Below are 16,404 nucleotides of genomic sequence, written 5' to 3' on the forward strand. Positions count from 1 at the left end.
TCTGTGTAAAAATCTTCATGCATACAACGCATTGTTTGATATTGATTGTGATATACTTAACGATACGGTATCTAAGGTCACATTCCGACTCTATCTCACCGGATAGCCCTATCTTCATGACCTTTGCGCTATCTCTATAATGGGTGGTCTCAGTGTACATCAGCATCTCGATGCAATCCTAAACTCGCGCTTGATAATGTATTGATCGTCATCAAATTACTTGGCATTGAGGGGAGATAGTAGGAGTATCAATGATTTTGCCGTTTATGTAGAGTTTGTTGGACAGAGAAAGGGAATTGGACCATTTGGATTGTGGAACGTAATAGTGAAAATCAAACCCTTTGTTTGCTCATATTAATCATAAATGTATGCATGATAGAAATAGTCAACATCGATAAGAAGATATACACATCATATTGTACGACTGATCATGCTCAACTACTGAAAAAAATCCTGGATCCCGAATGTACGGTACTGTACAATATTCCAATACTCAATCCCTCTCTTCCTCTCTTTCGATCTTTCTGAATATAACTCTTCATCCAAACCACCAATCTTCAACGCGTATCTAGCAGCTTCACCTTTACCCATCTTGTATGGCGATTTGTACTCTTCCCCACAAGGAGTAAATTTCATCTTGATCCATTGGAAAGAGAGGGATTCTTTCCATGCTTCGCTCGTACGACCAGTTGGTTTGTAGCCTATCATATAGTGGATTCAGCGAGATACAAGAAGAATTAATCAATAATATAGGGAAGGAACTCCCATTATTTGAGTGAGGTGAATTAAACGAAATTTTATGCCATGATGACTTACTCTTGAAATCTTGTTTAGCTTGAAGCATTCTTTTCAATTCTTCCGAATGGGGAGGGACAACCTCAACTATATCCATTGTCCTGTATATGATATACAACCATATATCATCAGAATCCTTATACTTCCTGATGAGGACACATCCCACTGATGGTGGACACGAACAACTCACATCCAATTCTCAAAGACAAACTTCCCAAATTTAGATCTTCCCGCTATAAAAACAGGAATCGGTCTATCGAAATTCTTCTTTTGTCCTCTGTGGTCTTTGAGGAGTAAATCGACTTTCGAATGTACCCAAATTTCTTTATCTTCTTCCCAAGCTGGATGGGCATTTTCGAAAATTACCACAAAACTCACCAACTCCCCAAGTGGATGGGGTTTATCGTTGTATCGCTGTGTTGGGGGATGATCTTTATGCCACTTCTCCTCTGATAGTGCATTGGGATTGGAATCTTTATGAGCGTAAAATGCTGTAGTCGATAATTGTGGCGTGGAGAATAAGTTGTAAAGGTCGTATGCGTTGTGGATGATTCGTTTGGTACCGTTAAAATAACCTATTCGGGGTTTGGTCCATGGATCAGAAGGTGAGTAGGCGACTTGATGTCTACTTGATGAAGAGTGTAAGATAGGTTCTTTGATATGGGAAGACATATTGAAGATTTAGATGGTGAATGTTAAATAGTAAGCAGGAAGCAAAGTTGATGAACAAGTAAAGAGGAGATACCGCATGAGAAAGCGAAAGAGTGAGAGAAAGATTGTAACAGTAGTCGATATTTTACGTGAAAACGATGTACTCCACAACTCTCGACTGCGTAATTGATGAGTCGTATCGTTGTGTGAGAAAAAGGATGTCTCACAACGCCAATCTGCACAGATCTCTCATCAAATTCATCAATATCATCAATTCGTTAATTTGGTTTCTGATTTGGTACCACACTATCTAGAGCGCAACCTATGATCAAACAATCATTCACCACCCTCTTTGGATCGGTCCAGAACCTTCAATTCTTCATCGAGATTGCCAATTCTCAGAAGATACTTCTCTCCCTCCTTCTCGCCCAGGTCCTTTGGTTCTTTCAAAGTTTCGGTGATTTTGATGAATTTGAGCTTGATCCATTGACTGGAGAGGGATTCGGCCCATGCAGATGCTGTTCGTCCATTACGACCGTATCCTGATTGATGAAATTTAGAGAATCAGTATGAGATAACTTGAACAAGACGATCTCTTCCATAGTAAGAGAATAGTAGTAATGGTTTGACACGATCAGATCAGTATACACTCACCCTTACTCTTCTCTTTTTCCTTCATCATTCTCTTCAATTCGTCCGATTGCGGCTGGACGATCTCGAGCGAGTCCATCTTCCTACGCATCATTGGAAGAAGTCAGCTATGAGGGTATGGCTTCCACAAGCTCTTAATCTGTTGACTGACTCACCACCATCCGATGAATTCAAATTCCGCTCTGTGATCATGTCCTCTCCAAGACCTAAACACCGGTATGGGTCTGTCGAAATTCTTCTTCTGGCCCTCATAATCTTCGATAAGCTTATCGGCATTGGTATGAGTCCAGATCTCATGCTCCTCGTTCCATGCTGGATGTGCGTTACCAAAGAGTACCACGTAGCTGACGAGATATCCCAAAGGGTGAGGAGGGGCAAGTGGAGGTGGACTAGGCGGGAGAGGTAGACTTTCGGGTGTGTGGTCAGGGTCGTACTCTGGTCGAGGCGGTTGAGGAGGCAAAGGGTAGGAGAAGAAGGTCAAGGTGGAATCTTGAGGATGATTGAAGATGGCGAGAAGATCAGTCTGAGAGTATAGGTCTTTGGGAGTAGGTCTATTATTCCATCTTGGTCTAGGGGGAGGCAAGTCATTGGAAGATGTTGATGGCGTGTATCCGGCTCGTTGCCACGGCGGAATGTATTTTGCTGTTGTAGAAGCCATGTCGGATAGTATCGCCAATTGACCAAGAATGCAAGATATGCTTAGAGGGAGATGCGGAGTGAGAGAAGGCAGGAAAGGTTGAGACAGTGGGTCATATAAGGGTGACATTCCTCCCAAACTCTTCGCACGAAGGCACTTGCACTTGCAAAGTGGAGGTCGATTCGGTCGATTCACCTGGTACTCTCCCACGATTGCATGTGTATATAGCGGTGATGTCCGATGGATGTCAGGAACGTTCTTCAGCGTTTTCAACGTACGTGTCAATGAATTCTTCGACGTGGCATCTGGTCTGAAAAAAAGATTACTGTTACACACACCTTTTCCAGACTTTTCTTTCTCACTATCTCTATGAAAACAAAGCTCATAACAGCTCAGGCCAGTCATTAGACTTGTATTCTCGAACTCAGCAGTCCATTGAAGGCTTCGTAGAGACGATTCCACCAATTGGCTATCGACTCGTATAGCGATAAAAACAAATACGCTAGCTGGGCTTGGCGATTATCAATCATCTCATTCACCCCTCCTTTGTTCTCGTTGATCCGCTCATCACGCCATCGACATGTTGGCGAATGCTTGGACGTTCACACCGGAGGATGCTCTTGCGTACTTCGGGACCAAAGCTGAGACTGGGTTAACGGAGGAGCAAGTGAAGAGGAATAGGGAGGCTTATGGAGAGAACTGTGAGTGGTTCGGCTCTCAAGGGCTAGTCGTGGGGCGGTAGACAAAAGGTATCGATACAGCATGATCATGACTGACTCACTACGCTTATAGCCCTACCGGAATCACCCCCAACATCCCTCTTCAAGCTCATCATCGCTCAATTCAAAGATCAACTGGTCCTTATCCTCCTCGGTTCAGCAGTCGTATCATTCGTTTTAGCACTCTTCGAAGATGTATCGGAACCTGGAGGATCATGGCTGACAGCTTTTGTGGAACCCTCTGTCATCTTGTTGATATTGATCGCCAACGCAACAGTCGGTGTAGTGCAGGAAACCAACGCTGAAAAGGCTATTGATGTGAGTGGAGAAATCGCTTACTCAGCTAACCCACCAATCGTGAGCTGATATCTGTTGTCACCCCGACAGGCACTTAGGGAATATTCTCCAGATGAAGCTTCGGTGATACGTTCCGGACGATTAGCCAAAGTACCCGCTTCCGAACTCGTACCAGGAGATATCATTTCTGTCCATGTCGGTGATCGTATACCCGCCGATTGTCGAATTCTGTCATTCTCATCATCATCATTTCGAGTCGACCAAGCTATGTTAACGGGAGAATCAATGTCTGTTGGTAAATCCGAGGGAGTCGTCAAAGATCAAGCTGCCGTCAAGCAAGATATGGTCAATATGCTTTTCTCCGGGACGACCGTCGTGAACGGTGCGGCGAAAGCTGTAGTCGCTTTAACTGGTACAAGAACAGCTATTGGTGCTATCCATTCGAGTATCTCCAAGGATGACGAAGAGGAAGAGAAGACTCCATTAAAACGAAAGTTGGATGATTTCGGAGATCAACTCGCCAAGGTCATCTCGGTGATATGTATTCTCGTCTGGCTAGTTAATATCCGTCATTTCAATGATCCAAGTCATCATGGTTGGCTCAGTGGTGCTATCTACTATCTCAAAATTGCTGTCGCCCTTGCAGTCGCTGCTATCCCCGAAGGTCTCGCCGCTGTCATTACCGCTTGTCTCGCTTTAGGAACTAAGAAGATGGCTAAAAGAGGTGCTATCGTTAGGAATTTGCCTAGTGTAGAGACTTTGGGTTGTACAAATGTTATCTGTTCAGATAAGACTGGTGAGTCAGTTCCCCCCATCGTATCTTCGGTGCCTGTTTAGCTGATGATCCTGTTCAGGAACTCTCACCACCAATCAAATGAGTGTCGCTCGATTCCTCACTTGTGATGGTGCAGGTTTTGCCGAATACCAAGTTGGCGGTACGACTTTTGCTCCTACTGGTTCTATTACTACGCTCGATGGTCAACATGCCGAGAAAACTGCTGTGAGAACCGCTCCTGTCAATAAAATTGTCGAAATTAGTGCTATCTGCAATGATGCCAAGATCGCTTACCATGCTGTGAGTGGATTCAGCATTAAGCAAAAAATTCTAGCTGACATAGTCATTTCAGGAATCTGATACATACACAAACGTTGGTGAACCTACCGAGGCTGCTCTCAAAGTCCTTGTTGAAAAGCTCGCTTCTGATTCCGATTCGTTCAACACTGGTCTTGCCAACCTTGGTCCTCAAGCTAGAGCTACTGCTGTCAACGATCACTACGAAACCCGAGTCAAGCGAGTATTGACTTTCGAATTTACTCGTGATCGAAAATCCATGTCTGTCCTCGCTCAATCTACCTCCGGTACCTCCCTCCTCGTCAAAGGTGCACCTGAATCTGTCATCGAGCGATGTAGCAAGGTCATCCTCCCTGCCGGTGTGTCCGAACTCACCTCTGAGCTTCGAACCAAACTCGCTGAGAAACAACTTGAATACGGTCACAAGGGTCTTCGAACTCTCGCTCTCGCCTATGTCGACGAATCTGATAACGATGTTTCTCACTACAAGACCAACTCTGCTGAGGATTATGTGAAATTTGAAAGGGATATGACTTTTGTCGGATTGGTAGGAATGCTCGACCCCCCTCGACCCGAAGTCAGAGATGCCATTGCGAAATGTCGAACTGCCGGAATCAGAACTATCGTCATCACTGGAGATAACAAGAACACGGCTGAGACAATTTGCAGAGAGATTGGCGTCTTCGGTAAAGATGAAGATTTGACTGGTAAATCGTACACCGGAAAAGAGCTTGATGCGTTATCACAAGAAGAGAAGATCTTAGCTGTACAACGGGCTTCTTTGTTTTCAAGAACTGAACCTACACATAAATCCCAATTGGTCGATTTGCTCCAAGGTTTAGGTCTGGTAGTAGCCATGACAGGAGATGGAGTAAATGATGCACCCGCATTGAAGAAAGCAGATATCGGAATTGCCATGGGTTCAGGAACAGACGTAGCGAAACTCGCTGCTGATATGGTATTGGCCACCGATAATTTCGCAACTATCGAAAAAGCCGTTGAAGAAGGTCGAGCGATTTATAACAATACCAAACAATTCATCCGATATTTGATTTCGTCAAATATCGGTGAAGTAGTTTCGATCTTCTTGACTGTCCTACTTGGAATGCCAGAAGCGTTGATCCCCGTTCAACTTCTTTGGGTTAACTTGATCACGGATGGTTTACCTGCTACTGCATTGGGATTCAATCCTCCAGATCATCAGATTATGCGAACTCCACCTAGATCATCGAAGGAACCTTTAGTAGGAGGATGGCTGTTCTTTAGATATATGGTCATTGGGACGTACGTCGGTGCGGCAACGGTATTTGGATATGCGTGGTGGTTCATGTTTTACTCTGCTGGTCCACAGATCAGTTTCCACGAGTTGGTAAGTTGTCCACTTCATCGGATATATAGGTCATCACACCGTTACTGCTTTTTCATATGATTGTTCATGAGCTAATCACTTGAACCATCTTGTAGACCCACTTCCACCAATGTTCTTCTGCCTTCCCTCACCTCGACTGTTCAATGTTCACCGGTCTCCCTTCAATGCGAGCTACGACAGTCTCACTTTCGATCTTGGTTGTAATCGAAATGTTCAACGCTTGTAACTCCTTATCAGAGAACGAATCACTGTTCGTATTGCCATTATGGACCAACCCTTATCTCGTCGCTTCGATTGCTCTCTCAATGGCATTGCACTTTATGATCCTCTATGTACCATTCTTCCGAACTATGTTCAGGATCACTGCGCTGAACAAAGAAGAATGGATCGCGGTGTTGGTGATCTCAGCTCCTGTCATTGTGATCGATGAGGTGTTGAAGTGGATTAGTATGGTGATGAATAAGGATGGAAGTAGAAAGGTGAAGAAGGATTAAGCGTAGGTGTGATAGACACAAAAAAGGAAGTAGGAACAATAGATTGATAGTTCCAAGTGGACGAAGAGAGAGAAAGTTAGATCACATTAGACGGTTGGTAAAGTTGCATGTTTTTCGTCGTATCTTTTCATATATATACCACCTATCTTTCAAAACATGCATTGGTATTGGTATTCAGTCATTGATATCAGACGCATAGGATCTATAGGGCATCGCTCGGGGCCTCATCATGTTCTTGTATCGTCTTAATTCCAATCTCGTCTATCTATCTTCGTACATATCCACACGTACTGTATATCCTTAACGACAGTGTTATCATAACACCATTTGTCTACATATCTTTCATATTCATATACATATGTGTAGAATTCCCAACCCGTATCTCATCTCCAACATCGTTTTCACCCCGCTTACAAGATGATGCATTTTTTACTTTTCATTCTCTTCCTTTTACTATGATTAGGATCCCTCTCCCTCTCCTGTCTACGTATCAGGTCATTGCGACGTAATTGACGGACTATATCTTCGAATACCGGTGAGATGTTGGTTGATGTTCGCTAAATACATACCATACCAGAATATCAGTAACTTATATTAATTTTTCGAAAAAAAAATGTTAAATGATGTGAACCCCTTCTCTCTCTCTTTTTGCCTGCCTCATGGTATAGAACTTTTTTACGTTCTTTTCTGCCGTGTTTCTTGTTTTCTCCCTTTTTACTTTTGTTTATGTATATCCTTCTTCTAGGTGAGGTACTACGACGCAGTCCTCAGTCTTCAAGGTTTACTCACCGCTGAAGTCTCGTAATAACTACATTTCCATTTCATAGCCAATTTCTCACCTTCGGTCGTATCGAATTCTCTCTCATCTATCAAATCTGATTTATCTATGGTGTGTAAAAAGATCAGTAAAAAAAAAAAACGGAATTCAGAGGGGTCGACTCACTCCCTACTATCACCAACGGTACGATCTGATTCCCCTCTGGTAATTTGATACGCCTTATAGCTTCGTAGGTACGTATTATCTCTTCGAAAGTGTCTCTCTGACAGAGGCTTTGAGTAGCAGAAGAATGGTATTGATATCAGCTTCGTCCGTCCTACATACATCCCTCAGAGTCTACTTGGGCATGGGATGGGATCGAATAAGATTAAATTTGCACGACCATACTCACGAAAATACTAAGACGAAACCTTCCGATTCGCGTATAAACATATCATTCAATGTTAGATACTGATCTATACCGGCTGTATATATAGAATTGGTATCATCGAGAGTCAATCTAAGTCTACACACAGCAATGAAAAGGAGAGGAGTGTAGTACCTACTGACCTGTATCTAATATCTCAAGTAAACAAGGTTGATTATCCACACTAAACTGTTTACGATCTATAATCAGTCTCTTCTATCAGCTGTTCATCGTAGATCGAAGGAGAAAGCTGAACTGTACGAACAGGAATCTTCGACTATTTCGATATAATATCAGTCAATTCAAACCATCTTTCATTAAGTTTATCCCGTCTTTCTGTCATATTTGTTCAACTCACTCGTGGGATCATACCATGCTAGATAAGATCCATTGATGAACCTAACTGTAATAGCCGATTTACCTACTCCTCCTGAACCCATCACTGCGCACTGTCAAGTATGGACCGAGCTATCAGCGAATGACTGTATAGTTGATATGGGAGGATAAGTGGTTGTTGACTCACTTGGAATACTCTCATCTTGAAATTAGTGTTTCGAATGATATCTGGTCTTCTTCAATGATCGTTGGTACCGATGTTATTCGATTCCTTTAGGGATTCGAATTGTTTCGTTCTACGAGTGTGATATGATGTCTATCTAAATCTTGATCAGAGGGTCAGATCCAATTATCGATAATTTTGTTTTGTAGAAATCGAGTAGATATCTAATGTAGCTAGATGCGTTGATCCATTCTTTTAGCTTGACTTCTAGCTCACTTGGTCTGTGTATACGAATCAATCTAAAATATTGTTGATTAATTTCTGTTGTGTATGATCTTGAAATTATTCCATTTCAATGTGTCAGCGTCTATTCCAGTTTTGATGATCTTATTTTATGATATGATGGTAGTCAAGTGACCAGATTGAATAGAGTTTACACTCTGACCCCTATAATATTGCATCATTATATCCTAATTGCCAGTCTAACAGACCCAAAGAAGAGGACATAGCGTCGACGTCAATACCGGAAGGAGGCCAATGCGATGTGATCACATATTGAAAGGGCAGGCTTGTATCATACAGAGCAGCTCTTGTACTAAGACCGATCCTCCCTCATGACTGGATACCACATATCGGATAGACTAGGATGAAAGAAGGGTACTCGTACTTGCCTAGTACTCTGCTCGATATTTCTGTATCCTTACAGTCTGTTTGTCCACCACTGTCAGATATCAATCCGAGTCGAAGATGATCTGTGCGAAGGGTGGGAGTGAATCTCCGGTCCGATCGGTATCCGAAATCAAAGGAATTTCGGTGTTCTCAAAATAATGAGATGTTGATCCAACATATCGAGCAATCTTCCCTTGACGACAAGATGAAGATGAGATTCAAGACTTGGTAATGAGCTACAGCCACAGATTGAAGCGATGACAGTCATATACATTATAATGTACATCCCGGATTATATGATTGTCACAGTATAATCTGTTCCGATCCGATTGAGCTATGAAGTATGATGAATCTACACGAGTATGCTATGCTATAAGCAGGATTATTATAGAATTATGTATGTACATGGGCTCCTGAGATCCTGAGATCCACCCTTCAGCTATACTCTTTAACTCCATATGATCAGATCCTACACCTTCCCAATAAGATACGGTTCTACCAAGTCCTTGACCAACCATTCCCCAGCGCCCGGAGGAGTTAAGTAACTGCCCCCAACCCCAGATTCCAACCAAGCTTTCGTCCCCAATCTACCAAAAGCCAACATGGCTATCCACGCCCATAACCTCCCGTATACCCCACCAACTTTCTTACCTGTCATTCTCTTGAACATTACTTCCAGTGAACATCCCATCCCACTCAAGGGGAATAGGAGGAAAATGGGTAATAGGGGTGGATGAGGGTTCATAGTGAATTGACCTATCGAATGCATCAGGCCGGAAAGGATGAATGAAAGGAAAAGTGTGGAACCGGAGTTGATGGGTAGATGGAAGAGACGGAGAATGAGGGTGGAGTAGAGGATGAAGTGGTGCTGTGTGGGGGAAGGAGGGGTCAGTGATAATTCATGAAACTTGTCATAGGCTTGACGAAGAAGAGTTGAGAAGTATACGAGAAAACTTTAAGAAAGACATAGCGCTGAGATATAGATGGAGACGGAGACTGTGATAGATTAGATGAAAGATGGACTCACCCTGAAGAACTGATGCCATCTCCTACCCCAAAGGTCCAAAAGACTATCAGCCAACAAAGGGGAATCAAACAAATCTAGTTCCCAAGATTCCGTCTCCCACAATCCCGTTCCAACAAGTATCGCCCCTATCAGATGATATCCCGAGGATATACCTAGCCATACGCCCGAAGCGACGCTAATGGAAGTGACGATTTCGACAATGTACCGCGGGGCGATCAAGTGTTCTTGTTTGACAAATCCTTTCAGACATGGTAGGATGATAAATCGATTCTCATGAGAGAATTTATATAGAGCGTTGGGGACTGGATGATCCGCTCCGATGGTGGTTCGTCCAAAGTACCTTATAAGATATAAAGCAGTATCGAATATCACGTAGTTCCTTATTGCCAGATAGACATGTCGGACGACAGCCTGTAATCGTGTACGTTTAACGGTAGGCCAAAGTAGCCAACTTTCTTTTGTTCTTTCTTCCATATTCGGTATGTTCTGATGGGTATTTGAAAATTCCAATCCACCATCTATCACATCCGTATCATCTTTCGAAGGTGATATATGTCCATCGTCATTACCATTATTTAGATGGGTATGTCCGGGATCGACTTTTCCTTTATGATCCAAATCAATTGCACCTAAACCTATCCACCTCGCGTTGATAGCTACGTCCATTGCGCCAATCAAGGGATGTCTACCTTTAGCTTCGAAATACCTATCTACCAAAGGTCCTTCTATAAAGCCAAATTCTAAATATCGAGCTATGAGATGCATCACTCCGATACCTATGCCGTTGTTGAGTGCGTTGAACCATGGTTCTGCAGATCGATTTAAATATAGTCAGCATGTTTATATTTTGGACTTCATTGCAGAAGGACAGAAGATGATCGGTTGATTTGATGTGTATTGATGCAGACATGAACTTACGAGTAAACCTATATCCAACTACTGCTCTCCCCAACAACGTTATACCCACGACCCCCACGGCAATCCTATAATACCTCGTCCGCTCGTACCGCAGAAGCAAAGCCTGAATATATAGCGGTACAAGAGGAATGACGAAGAGGTTGTACCAGTTATCCCAAGATATACTCTCTGCGTTGGCGATGGCGTATTCGTGGAGGGGTTGAAAGGGGCCAAAAGGCGTTGAAGGGGAAAAGAGTGGGATAGTCATTATGGTGGCAAATATTTTCAATGTAAAGAAGAACAAGAACAAACGAAATAAATTCGAAAATGTCGAAATCGAAGGATGACCAGCTAAGGTACCAACTTACCATTCATATCGTGCTATGAACTACTTACTCTATGACGCGTCGTACTATGAAACCTGAAACGCAGCATGATACAGCACTCAGCGGGTATATATATCATCTCATACTCATACGTATGCAAGTCATTAAAATCAAAACCTCTTACTAAAGAAACCAAATGACAAAAACAAAAGAAGAGAAACAAGCAAAACTACATCATCATCATCATGTGAATATAATTAAAACGGGATATATATATCTAACTTCAAGTGGTTGAATGTTGGAAGCAAATCTAAAAATGCCAATCAAGCAGAATCTTTGTTATCAAGGAATGAGATGTTGGTATATCGGGTAGAATAGAACGAACAAGCATAAACAATGGCAGAAAGGTATTACAAAGTAGTAGTGGTAGTAGTAAGAGTAAGAAGAGACGAAAAGTCGAATGCAATATCTTTTGATCTTTTGGCGATTTAGTCATGAGACGACGGGAATAGGCTGGAATACGATTTACTCTTTCCCAGTGGAAGTAGTTTCTGAATGATGCACAATAATTTTACTGATCTATCCAAGATACGTCAGCGTGAATGTATACTATACGCCAACAGCTTTAACTTACCTCTTTCATCTCTAACGGAAACAACCACAAGTCAACAGCTTGATAAACCCATTACCACCCTTATCCGCCCTTCCATTGCCGTAATCACCCTCACCTCCCACCTGTTGACTGTTGGCAGCTGTATTGCCAGGTCGGGAATTGACATGCATAGGTGAGATAGCTTGCAGTCCCGCTTGAGAGGGTATAGCGACGTTGGAAGGATCGTAAGATTCATTTCGATCGGGATGTAAAGCGTTGGCAGAAGCGAATGGATGAGCTGATCCACCGCCACCGGTGTTACCATTTCCATTACCTTGTTGTGATTGTCTTCTGGATTGAGGTAAAGGTGATGGAGCAGATACACCAATGATAGCTTGATTTGACGCGTTGGGTAATCCAGATCCCGCTCCAGATTTCCTTTGTTTCCTATATGTTATCAGTCAACCAAGTTTATTATCCTCGTCAAAAGAGGTTTAAAAGATACTTACAATGGTGATGGTTGACCACCAGCTGAACCATTTCTCAACTTGTCTACTCTGTCCCTATACTCCCTGTCTCTCGTTCGTGTATTATGTCTTGAAACCTCGGCCTGAGCGGCACTTTGTCTTCCGTTCATCTCCCATCCTTTTCCACCGTTGAGCAGCATCCAGTCGTACATGCCATCATCTTGATCTCCGATATTTTGTAATGCCAAATCGAACAATCCCCTCAAGAAATCATAATCGGGTGTCTCGTCGAATGTCAACTTCCTTACGTAGTTGAGGTAGATCGAGAACTCGTCTGGAATTAGACTCGTCAGCTATGATGTCCGCCGAGTAAAGGCAGATAAGATAACTGACTAGGATATCCCTCTACCAGCTCTGCGATGGGAGTAGTCTGCTTCTTCTCTCCGATCTTCTCGTACTTCTGCTTGTTGGTAGCAGCTTTAAGACCTTGCCATGGAAGTCCTCCTCGGAGGAAATAGAAGAAGACGTGGCCCAGAGCTTCCAGATCATCTCGACGGGATTGTTCTAAGAGGATATTATATCAGCATTGACCTTCCATTGTCAACGTGAGACTCACCTCGACCTAAATGAGTGTTTATACTCATATATCTAGCCGTTCCACTCAAACTTTTTCTCTCTCGGTATGGGATATGTTGTTTGCTACATAGGATAATCGTAAGACATTGTAGTCTCACCAAGACATATCCCGAGGATCACTCACGTCTTTGGATCCCTATATTGCTTTGCCATACCGAAATCAACGACATGTATAGTATTCGCCCCTTTCGTACCCGGACGTCCAATCAGGAAATTGTCAGGTTTGATATCTCTATAAATCAAATTCTTCTCGTGGATAGTCTGAACTCTGGACAACTGTAAGAATACAACCCAAGTCAGCATATAAGCCCATCTCGGTAGATGATTTCGCACAGACCCTTCCCGGAAAGGGGCGAGTGGAAAGGGAAGGGGACTTACCATCTGTTTAGCAGTCATACAACAAGTCTTCACCGAGAACCTCCTTCCACACATATCAAAGAGATCTTCCAGCGATGGACCCAATAGATCAATTACAAGTATATTGTGGAGACCTTCTTGGCCGAAATAGTACACTTGGGGAATACCCACTATAGTGAACAGAAGAAAGTTGGCATTCTATTCAGGAGTATGATCCGGGAGGAGGGTCAAAGCTTTGATCCGAAGGAGAATCAACATACGACAACCTGATAATATCTTATAACTTCTATACTCATCTCGTAATTGAGGTGCATCAGATTTACGCGGTTCCTATTGTATCAATACCACCAATATCAGATATGATATGATCAAAATTGTAGAAAGGAAGGAAGGTGAAGGGACTAACGAATTTTATAGCGACAGTTTGAGAGTTTAACAAGTTTGTACCTATCACATGAAGAGTCAACATTATATCTCACTGATAGACATAGGTCTATTTAGAGGGGCGTTCTGACTCACCCTCAAAGATCACACCGAAAGAGCCTTCACCAATCTTCTTGCCTACTCTGTAATGTACACCTACGATATTACTGGAGCTTGATGAATGGCTGCCAGAGGAAGTGAGGTGGGCACCGGGATTGGACGATCCTATAACGTGTGTCGTGGCCATGATGTATCGGTTTGACTATGGGTCTGAAGGAGGGACGAAGAGGTTGAGATGGGATGGGATTCAAAGGGGACTGAGAAGAGAGATTGAGGAGGGGGCTTGAGCGATGTGTCGTGTTTAATTAGAGTGAGCTACCTGTTATGCTTCCTGTTGTGATTTTTGGTGTAGTTGGTGAGGAGTATGATATAGATGAAGGTGAGGAAGGTAGTGATGGTAAAGAGTGTGGGTGGATGGTAGTGATGGGATTGATTATGGTTATAATTGATAGCTGGATTGGATAGGATATTGTTGGATGTGGTGAAAAGTGAGGGAGTCTAGGTGTTGGTTGTTTTGGGAGTTGAGTTGAGACACTCCTCGCTGCGCACCTATGTCCATCGCTCTCACTCAGGGTTCAATGCATCTACATCTGCATACGCCTAATCCGGCAATATGCGGGGTTATCCCACTTGACATGTAGACGCGCCTGGATAATGGGATCATGCAGGATGTTTCATACTGACCATCTTCTTCTCTTTCCTTATACATACATAACGACTCAAAGACAGGGTAGTGGACAGAGACTTCGGACTGGAAGATAAGATACGATCCGATACAGAAGGAAGTAAGCGATAACCTCTACAAGAGGGACCAGAAGGACTAGAAATCAAAAGCACAATCCATCGGATCAACTTAAACGTCCTCCTTCCTTCCTTCGATCTCACCCACGCTTAGCCCGTTTCGAGGACTGGGTCAGTAGGGAACAGAAGAATGGCATCTATTGAGAGTTATGTTGATCGTGAGCTACCTTCACAACTTCAAATTGATTGCACAGGAGCTGACAGCTTGTCATCTTCATCCTCGTAGACCTCGTCCAAGTCATCCTCTACGATGGTCGAATAATAGTGGTGAGTGAGACTCTTGATCTATAATCTCATATCATCTATTCCTCTATGAATGGTCTGCTCGTAAAATAAAGACTTTCAACAACCAAAACCATATGTTTTTCACTTTCATCTCGCCCTCTTCCAAAATTTAACGCTCGAACTGATCGCTGACATGATCCTTCTGAGCTTGCAGGGTAAGCTCAAAGGCTACGATCCCCGGACCAACTTGATATTAGCAGATTGCGTAGAGAGGGAATATTCATTAGATCAAGGTGTGGAAATGATCCCATTAGGTCTTTATATGATTAAAGGGGATAACGTGTGAGTTGATCATTTGATCCCATCATCATGAATTACGGTAGACGTGCATCTAGCTGACGTTTTGTGTATGTTTACCTGTATGTGTAGAGCATTGGTAGCTGAATTGGATGAAGAGAAGGATAGTACGATTGATTATACAGAGATCAAAGCTGAACCATTGGGCGAGATACATCATTGATCGGTTTTACTCTTTTGGCTACATGAAGGATACCACAAGAAGAGAACAAGACAACAGAAGACAGAATAGATAGATTGAAATATAACACTTGGCAAGACGAAGTGCTCAATTGTCAAGAATACGATATACAACACACAGTACACCAACCTACCCTTCAACCAATGATGCAAAATCGCCAAAAACGATTGGGATACCAGCATCCAGAAAAGGCGAAATAGGTTCAGTTCTACCTGCAGAAGATACAATCTCAGAAAGCGTGACACGCTCTCCTCTCTTTCATTCAATTTATATGGGTTAATAAGTCAAGTAAAGATCATTGGAACGAACTCGATAAACAATTGCATGTATACCATTCATCATGAGTCTGCTTGGTGGTCGTCTTTGCTGCCATTGACCGAAGTGGACTGATATCACCGTGTGCTCTTCGCAACCTGCTCAATTGTAATTCATCATGCACACTGCTCTGTATAAGAGATGCTCGTGGTGTACGGATGCATTTCTCCATGTTGTATCAACAGTGTCTTCCACCCGAGACATTCTGTACTTCATACTTTGGTCTACCCTAATTCCGAAACCCTTTTAAGGATTCAGCGATTCATTGCAGATGTCCGTCTGTGGTAAGTAGGGATGATCAACAAGTTACCTGAATAAGGAATGTTACGTTGAATTTTTTAACTCGAGTTAAGCTACCTCTCTCTCTCTCTACAACGACGCGACTAGAGCAATAATGGCAAAGCGCGATTACGCATGATGACAGTTATGTATGACTGAGGCGAGCTAACTAGTTTTCGGCGTTACTTGTTAAATCATCCTTCCATCTCATCATATTGTCATAGTCAGTATTTTCAATCAGTATAACAGTCACCTGTAAGTCGTCAGTGCGATCATCAAGAGAGAGCGAAGTCAGGTAGAGCGAAGATCATCTCAACGCGTGTCCTTACAGAAGAACGGCAAAACGATATTTCGTGACAGATTCCAGGTTCACACACATATCTATACGCACATATACACATATACACATATACACATATACACA

The 16,404-nt window shown here is 42.9% G+C and overlaps 7 protein-coding genes across 7 annotated transcripts; 2 read left to right on the forward strand and 5 right to left on the reverse strand.

Annotated features, from left to right (window-relative positions):
* Positions 1 to 438: 438 nt before the first annotated feature.
* Positions 439 to 1,467, reverse strand: I203_101166 (uncharacterized protein; the record flags this gene model as incomplete). Its single annotated transcript, XM_019146119.1, has 3 exons — positions 439 to 701; positions 817 to 896; positions 986 to 1,467. The coding sequence occupies 3 exons, from the start codon at positions 1,465 to 1,467 to the stop codon at positions 439 to 441; spliced, it is 825 nt and encodes a 274-aa protein (XP_019004678.1).
* Positions 1,468 to 1,782: 315 nt separating this feature from the next.
* On the reverse strand, positions 1,783 to 2,755 carry I203_101167 (uncharacterized protein; the record flags this gene model as incomplete). Its single annotated transcript, XM_019146120.1, has 3 exons — positions 1,783 to 1,988; positions 2,101 to 2,180; positions 2,253 to 2,755. The coding sequence occupies 3 exons, from the start codon at positions 2,753 to 2,755 to the stop codon at positions 1,783 to 1,785; spliced, it is 789 nt and encodes a 262-aa protein (XP_019004679.1).
* Positions 2,756 to 3,314: 559 nt separating this feature from the next.
* Positions 3,315 to 6,685, forward strand: I203_101168 (uncharacterized protein; the record flags this gene model as incomplete). The annotated part of the gene is made up of 6 exons (XM_019146121.1): positions 3,315 to 3,435; positions 3,527 to 3,771; positions 3,841 to 4,546; positions 4,605 to 4,825; positions 4,878 to 6,191; positions 6,287 to 6,685. The coding sequence occupies 6 exons, from the start codon at positions 3,315 to 3,317 to the stop codon at positions 6,683 to 6,685; spliced, it is 3,006 nt and encodes a 1,001-aa protein (XP_019004680.1).
* A 410-nt stretch (positions 6,686 to 7,095) lies between these two features.
* Positions 7,096 to 8,407, reverse strand: I203_101169 (uncharacterized protein; the record flags this gene model as incomplete). Its single annotated transcript, XM_065516828.1, has 7 exons — positions 7,096 to 7,242; positions 7,475 to 7,569; positions 7,629 to 7,735; positions 7,855 to 7,927; positions 8,013 to 8,069; positions 8,228 to 8,318; positions 8,393 to 8,407. The coding sequence occupies 7 exons, from the start codon at positions 8,405 to 8,407 to the stop codon at positions 7,096 to 7,098; spliced, it is 585 nt and encodes a 194-aa protein (XP_065373646.1).
* Positions 8,408 to 9,506: 1,099 nt separating this feature from the next.
* I203_101170 (uncharacterized protein) lies at positions 9,507 to 11,229 on the reverse strand (the record flags this gene model as incomplete). The annotated part of the gene is made up of 3 exons (XM_019146123.1): positions 9,507 to 9,905; positions 10,065 to 10,873; positions 10,983 to 11,229. The coding sequence occupies 3 exons, from the start codon at positions 11,227 to 11,229 to the stop codon at positions 9,507 to 9,509; spliced, it is 1,455 nt and encodes a 484-aa protein (XP_019004682.1).
* Positions 11,230 to 11,932: 703 nt separating this feature from the next.
* I203_101171 (uncharacterized protein) lies at positions 11,933 to 14,009 on the reverse strand (the record flags this gene model as incomplete). The annotated part of the gene is made up of 9 exons (XM_019146124.1): positions 11,933 to 12,326; positions 12,389 to 12,680; positions 12,740 to 12,910; positions 12,963 to 13,045; positions 13,107 to 13,258; positions 13,361 to 13,509; positions 13,600 to 13,669; positions 13,746 to 13,786; positions 13,859 to 14,009. 9 exons carry the CDS (start codon positions 14,007 to 14,009, stop codon positions 11,933 to 11,935), a joined length of 1,503 nt encoding a protein of 500 aa, XP_019004683.1.
* Positions 14,010 to 14,753: 744 nt separating this feature from the next.
* On the forward strand, positions 14,754 to 15,368 carry I203_101172 (uncharacterized protein; the record flags this gene model as incomplete). The annotated part of the gene is made up of 4 exons (XM_019146125.1): positions 14,754 to 14,781; positions 14,850 to 14,890; positions 15,063 to 15,190; positions 15,278 to 15,368. 4 exons carry the CDS (start codon positions 14,754 to 14,756, stop codon positions 15,366 to 15,368), a joined length of 288 nt encoding a protein of 95 aa, XP_019004684.1.
* Between the last annotated feature and the right edge of the window lie 1,036 nt (positions 15,369 to 16,404).

The sequence above is a fragment of the Kwoniella mangroviensis genome (assembly GCF_000507465.2).
Source record: "Kwoniella mangroviensis CBS 8507 chromosome 1 map unlocalized Ctg01, whole genome shotgun sequence".
Lineage (NCBI taxonomy): Eukaryota > Fungi > Basidiomycota > Tremellomycetes > Tremellales > Cryptococcaceae > Kwoniella > Kwoniella mangrovensis.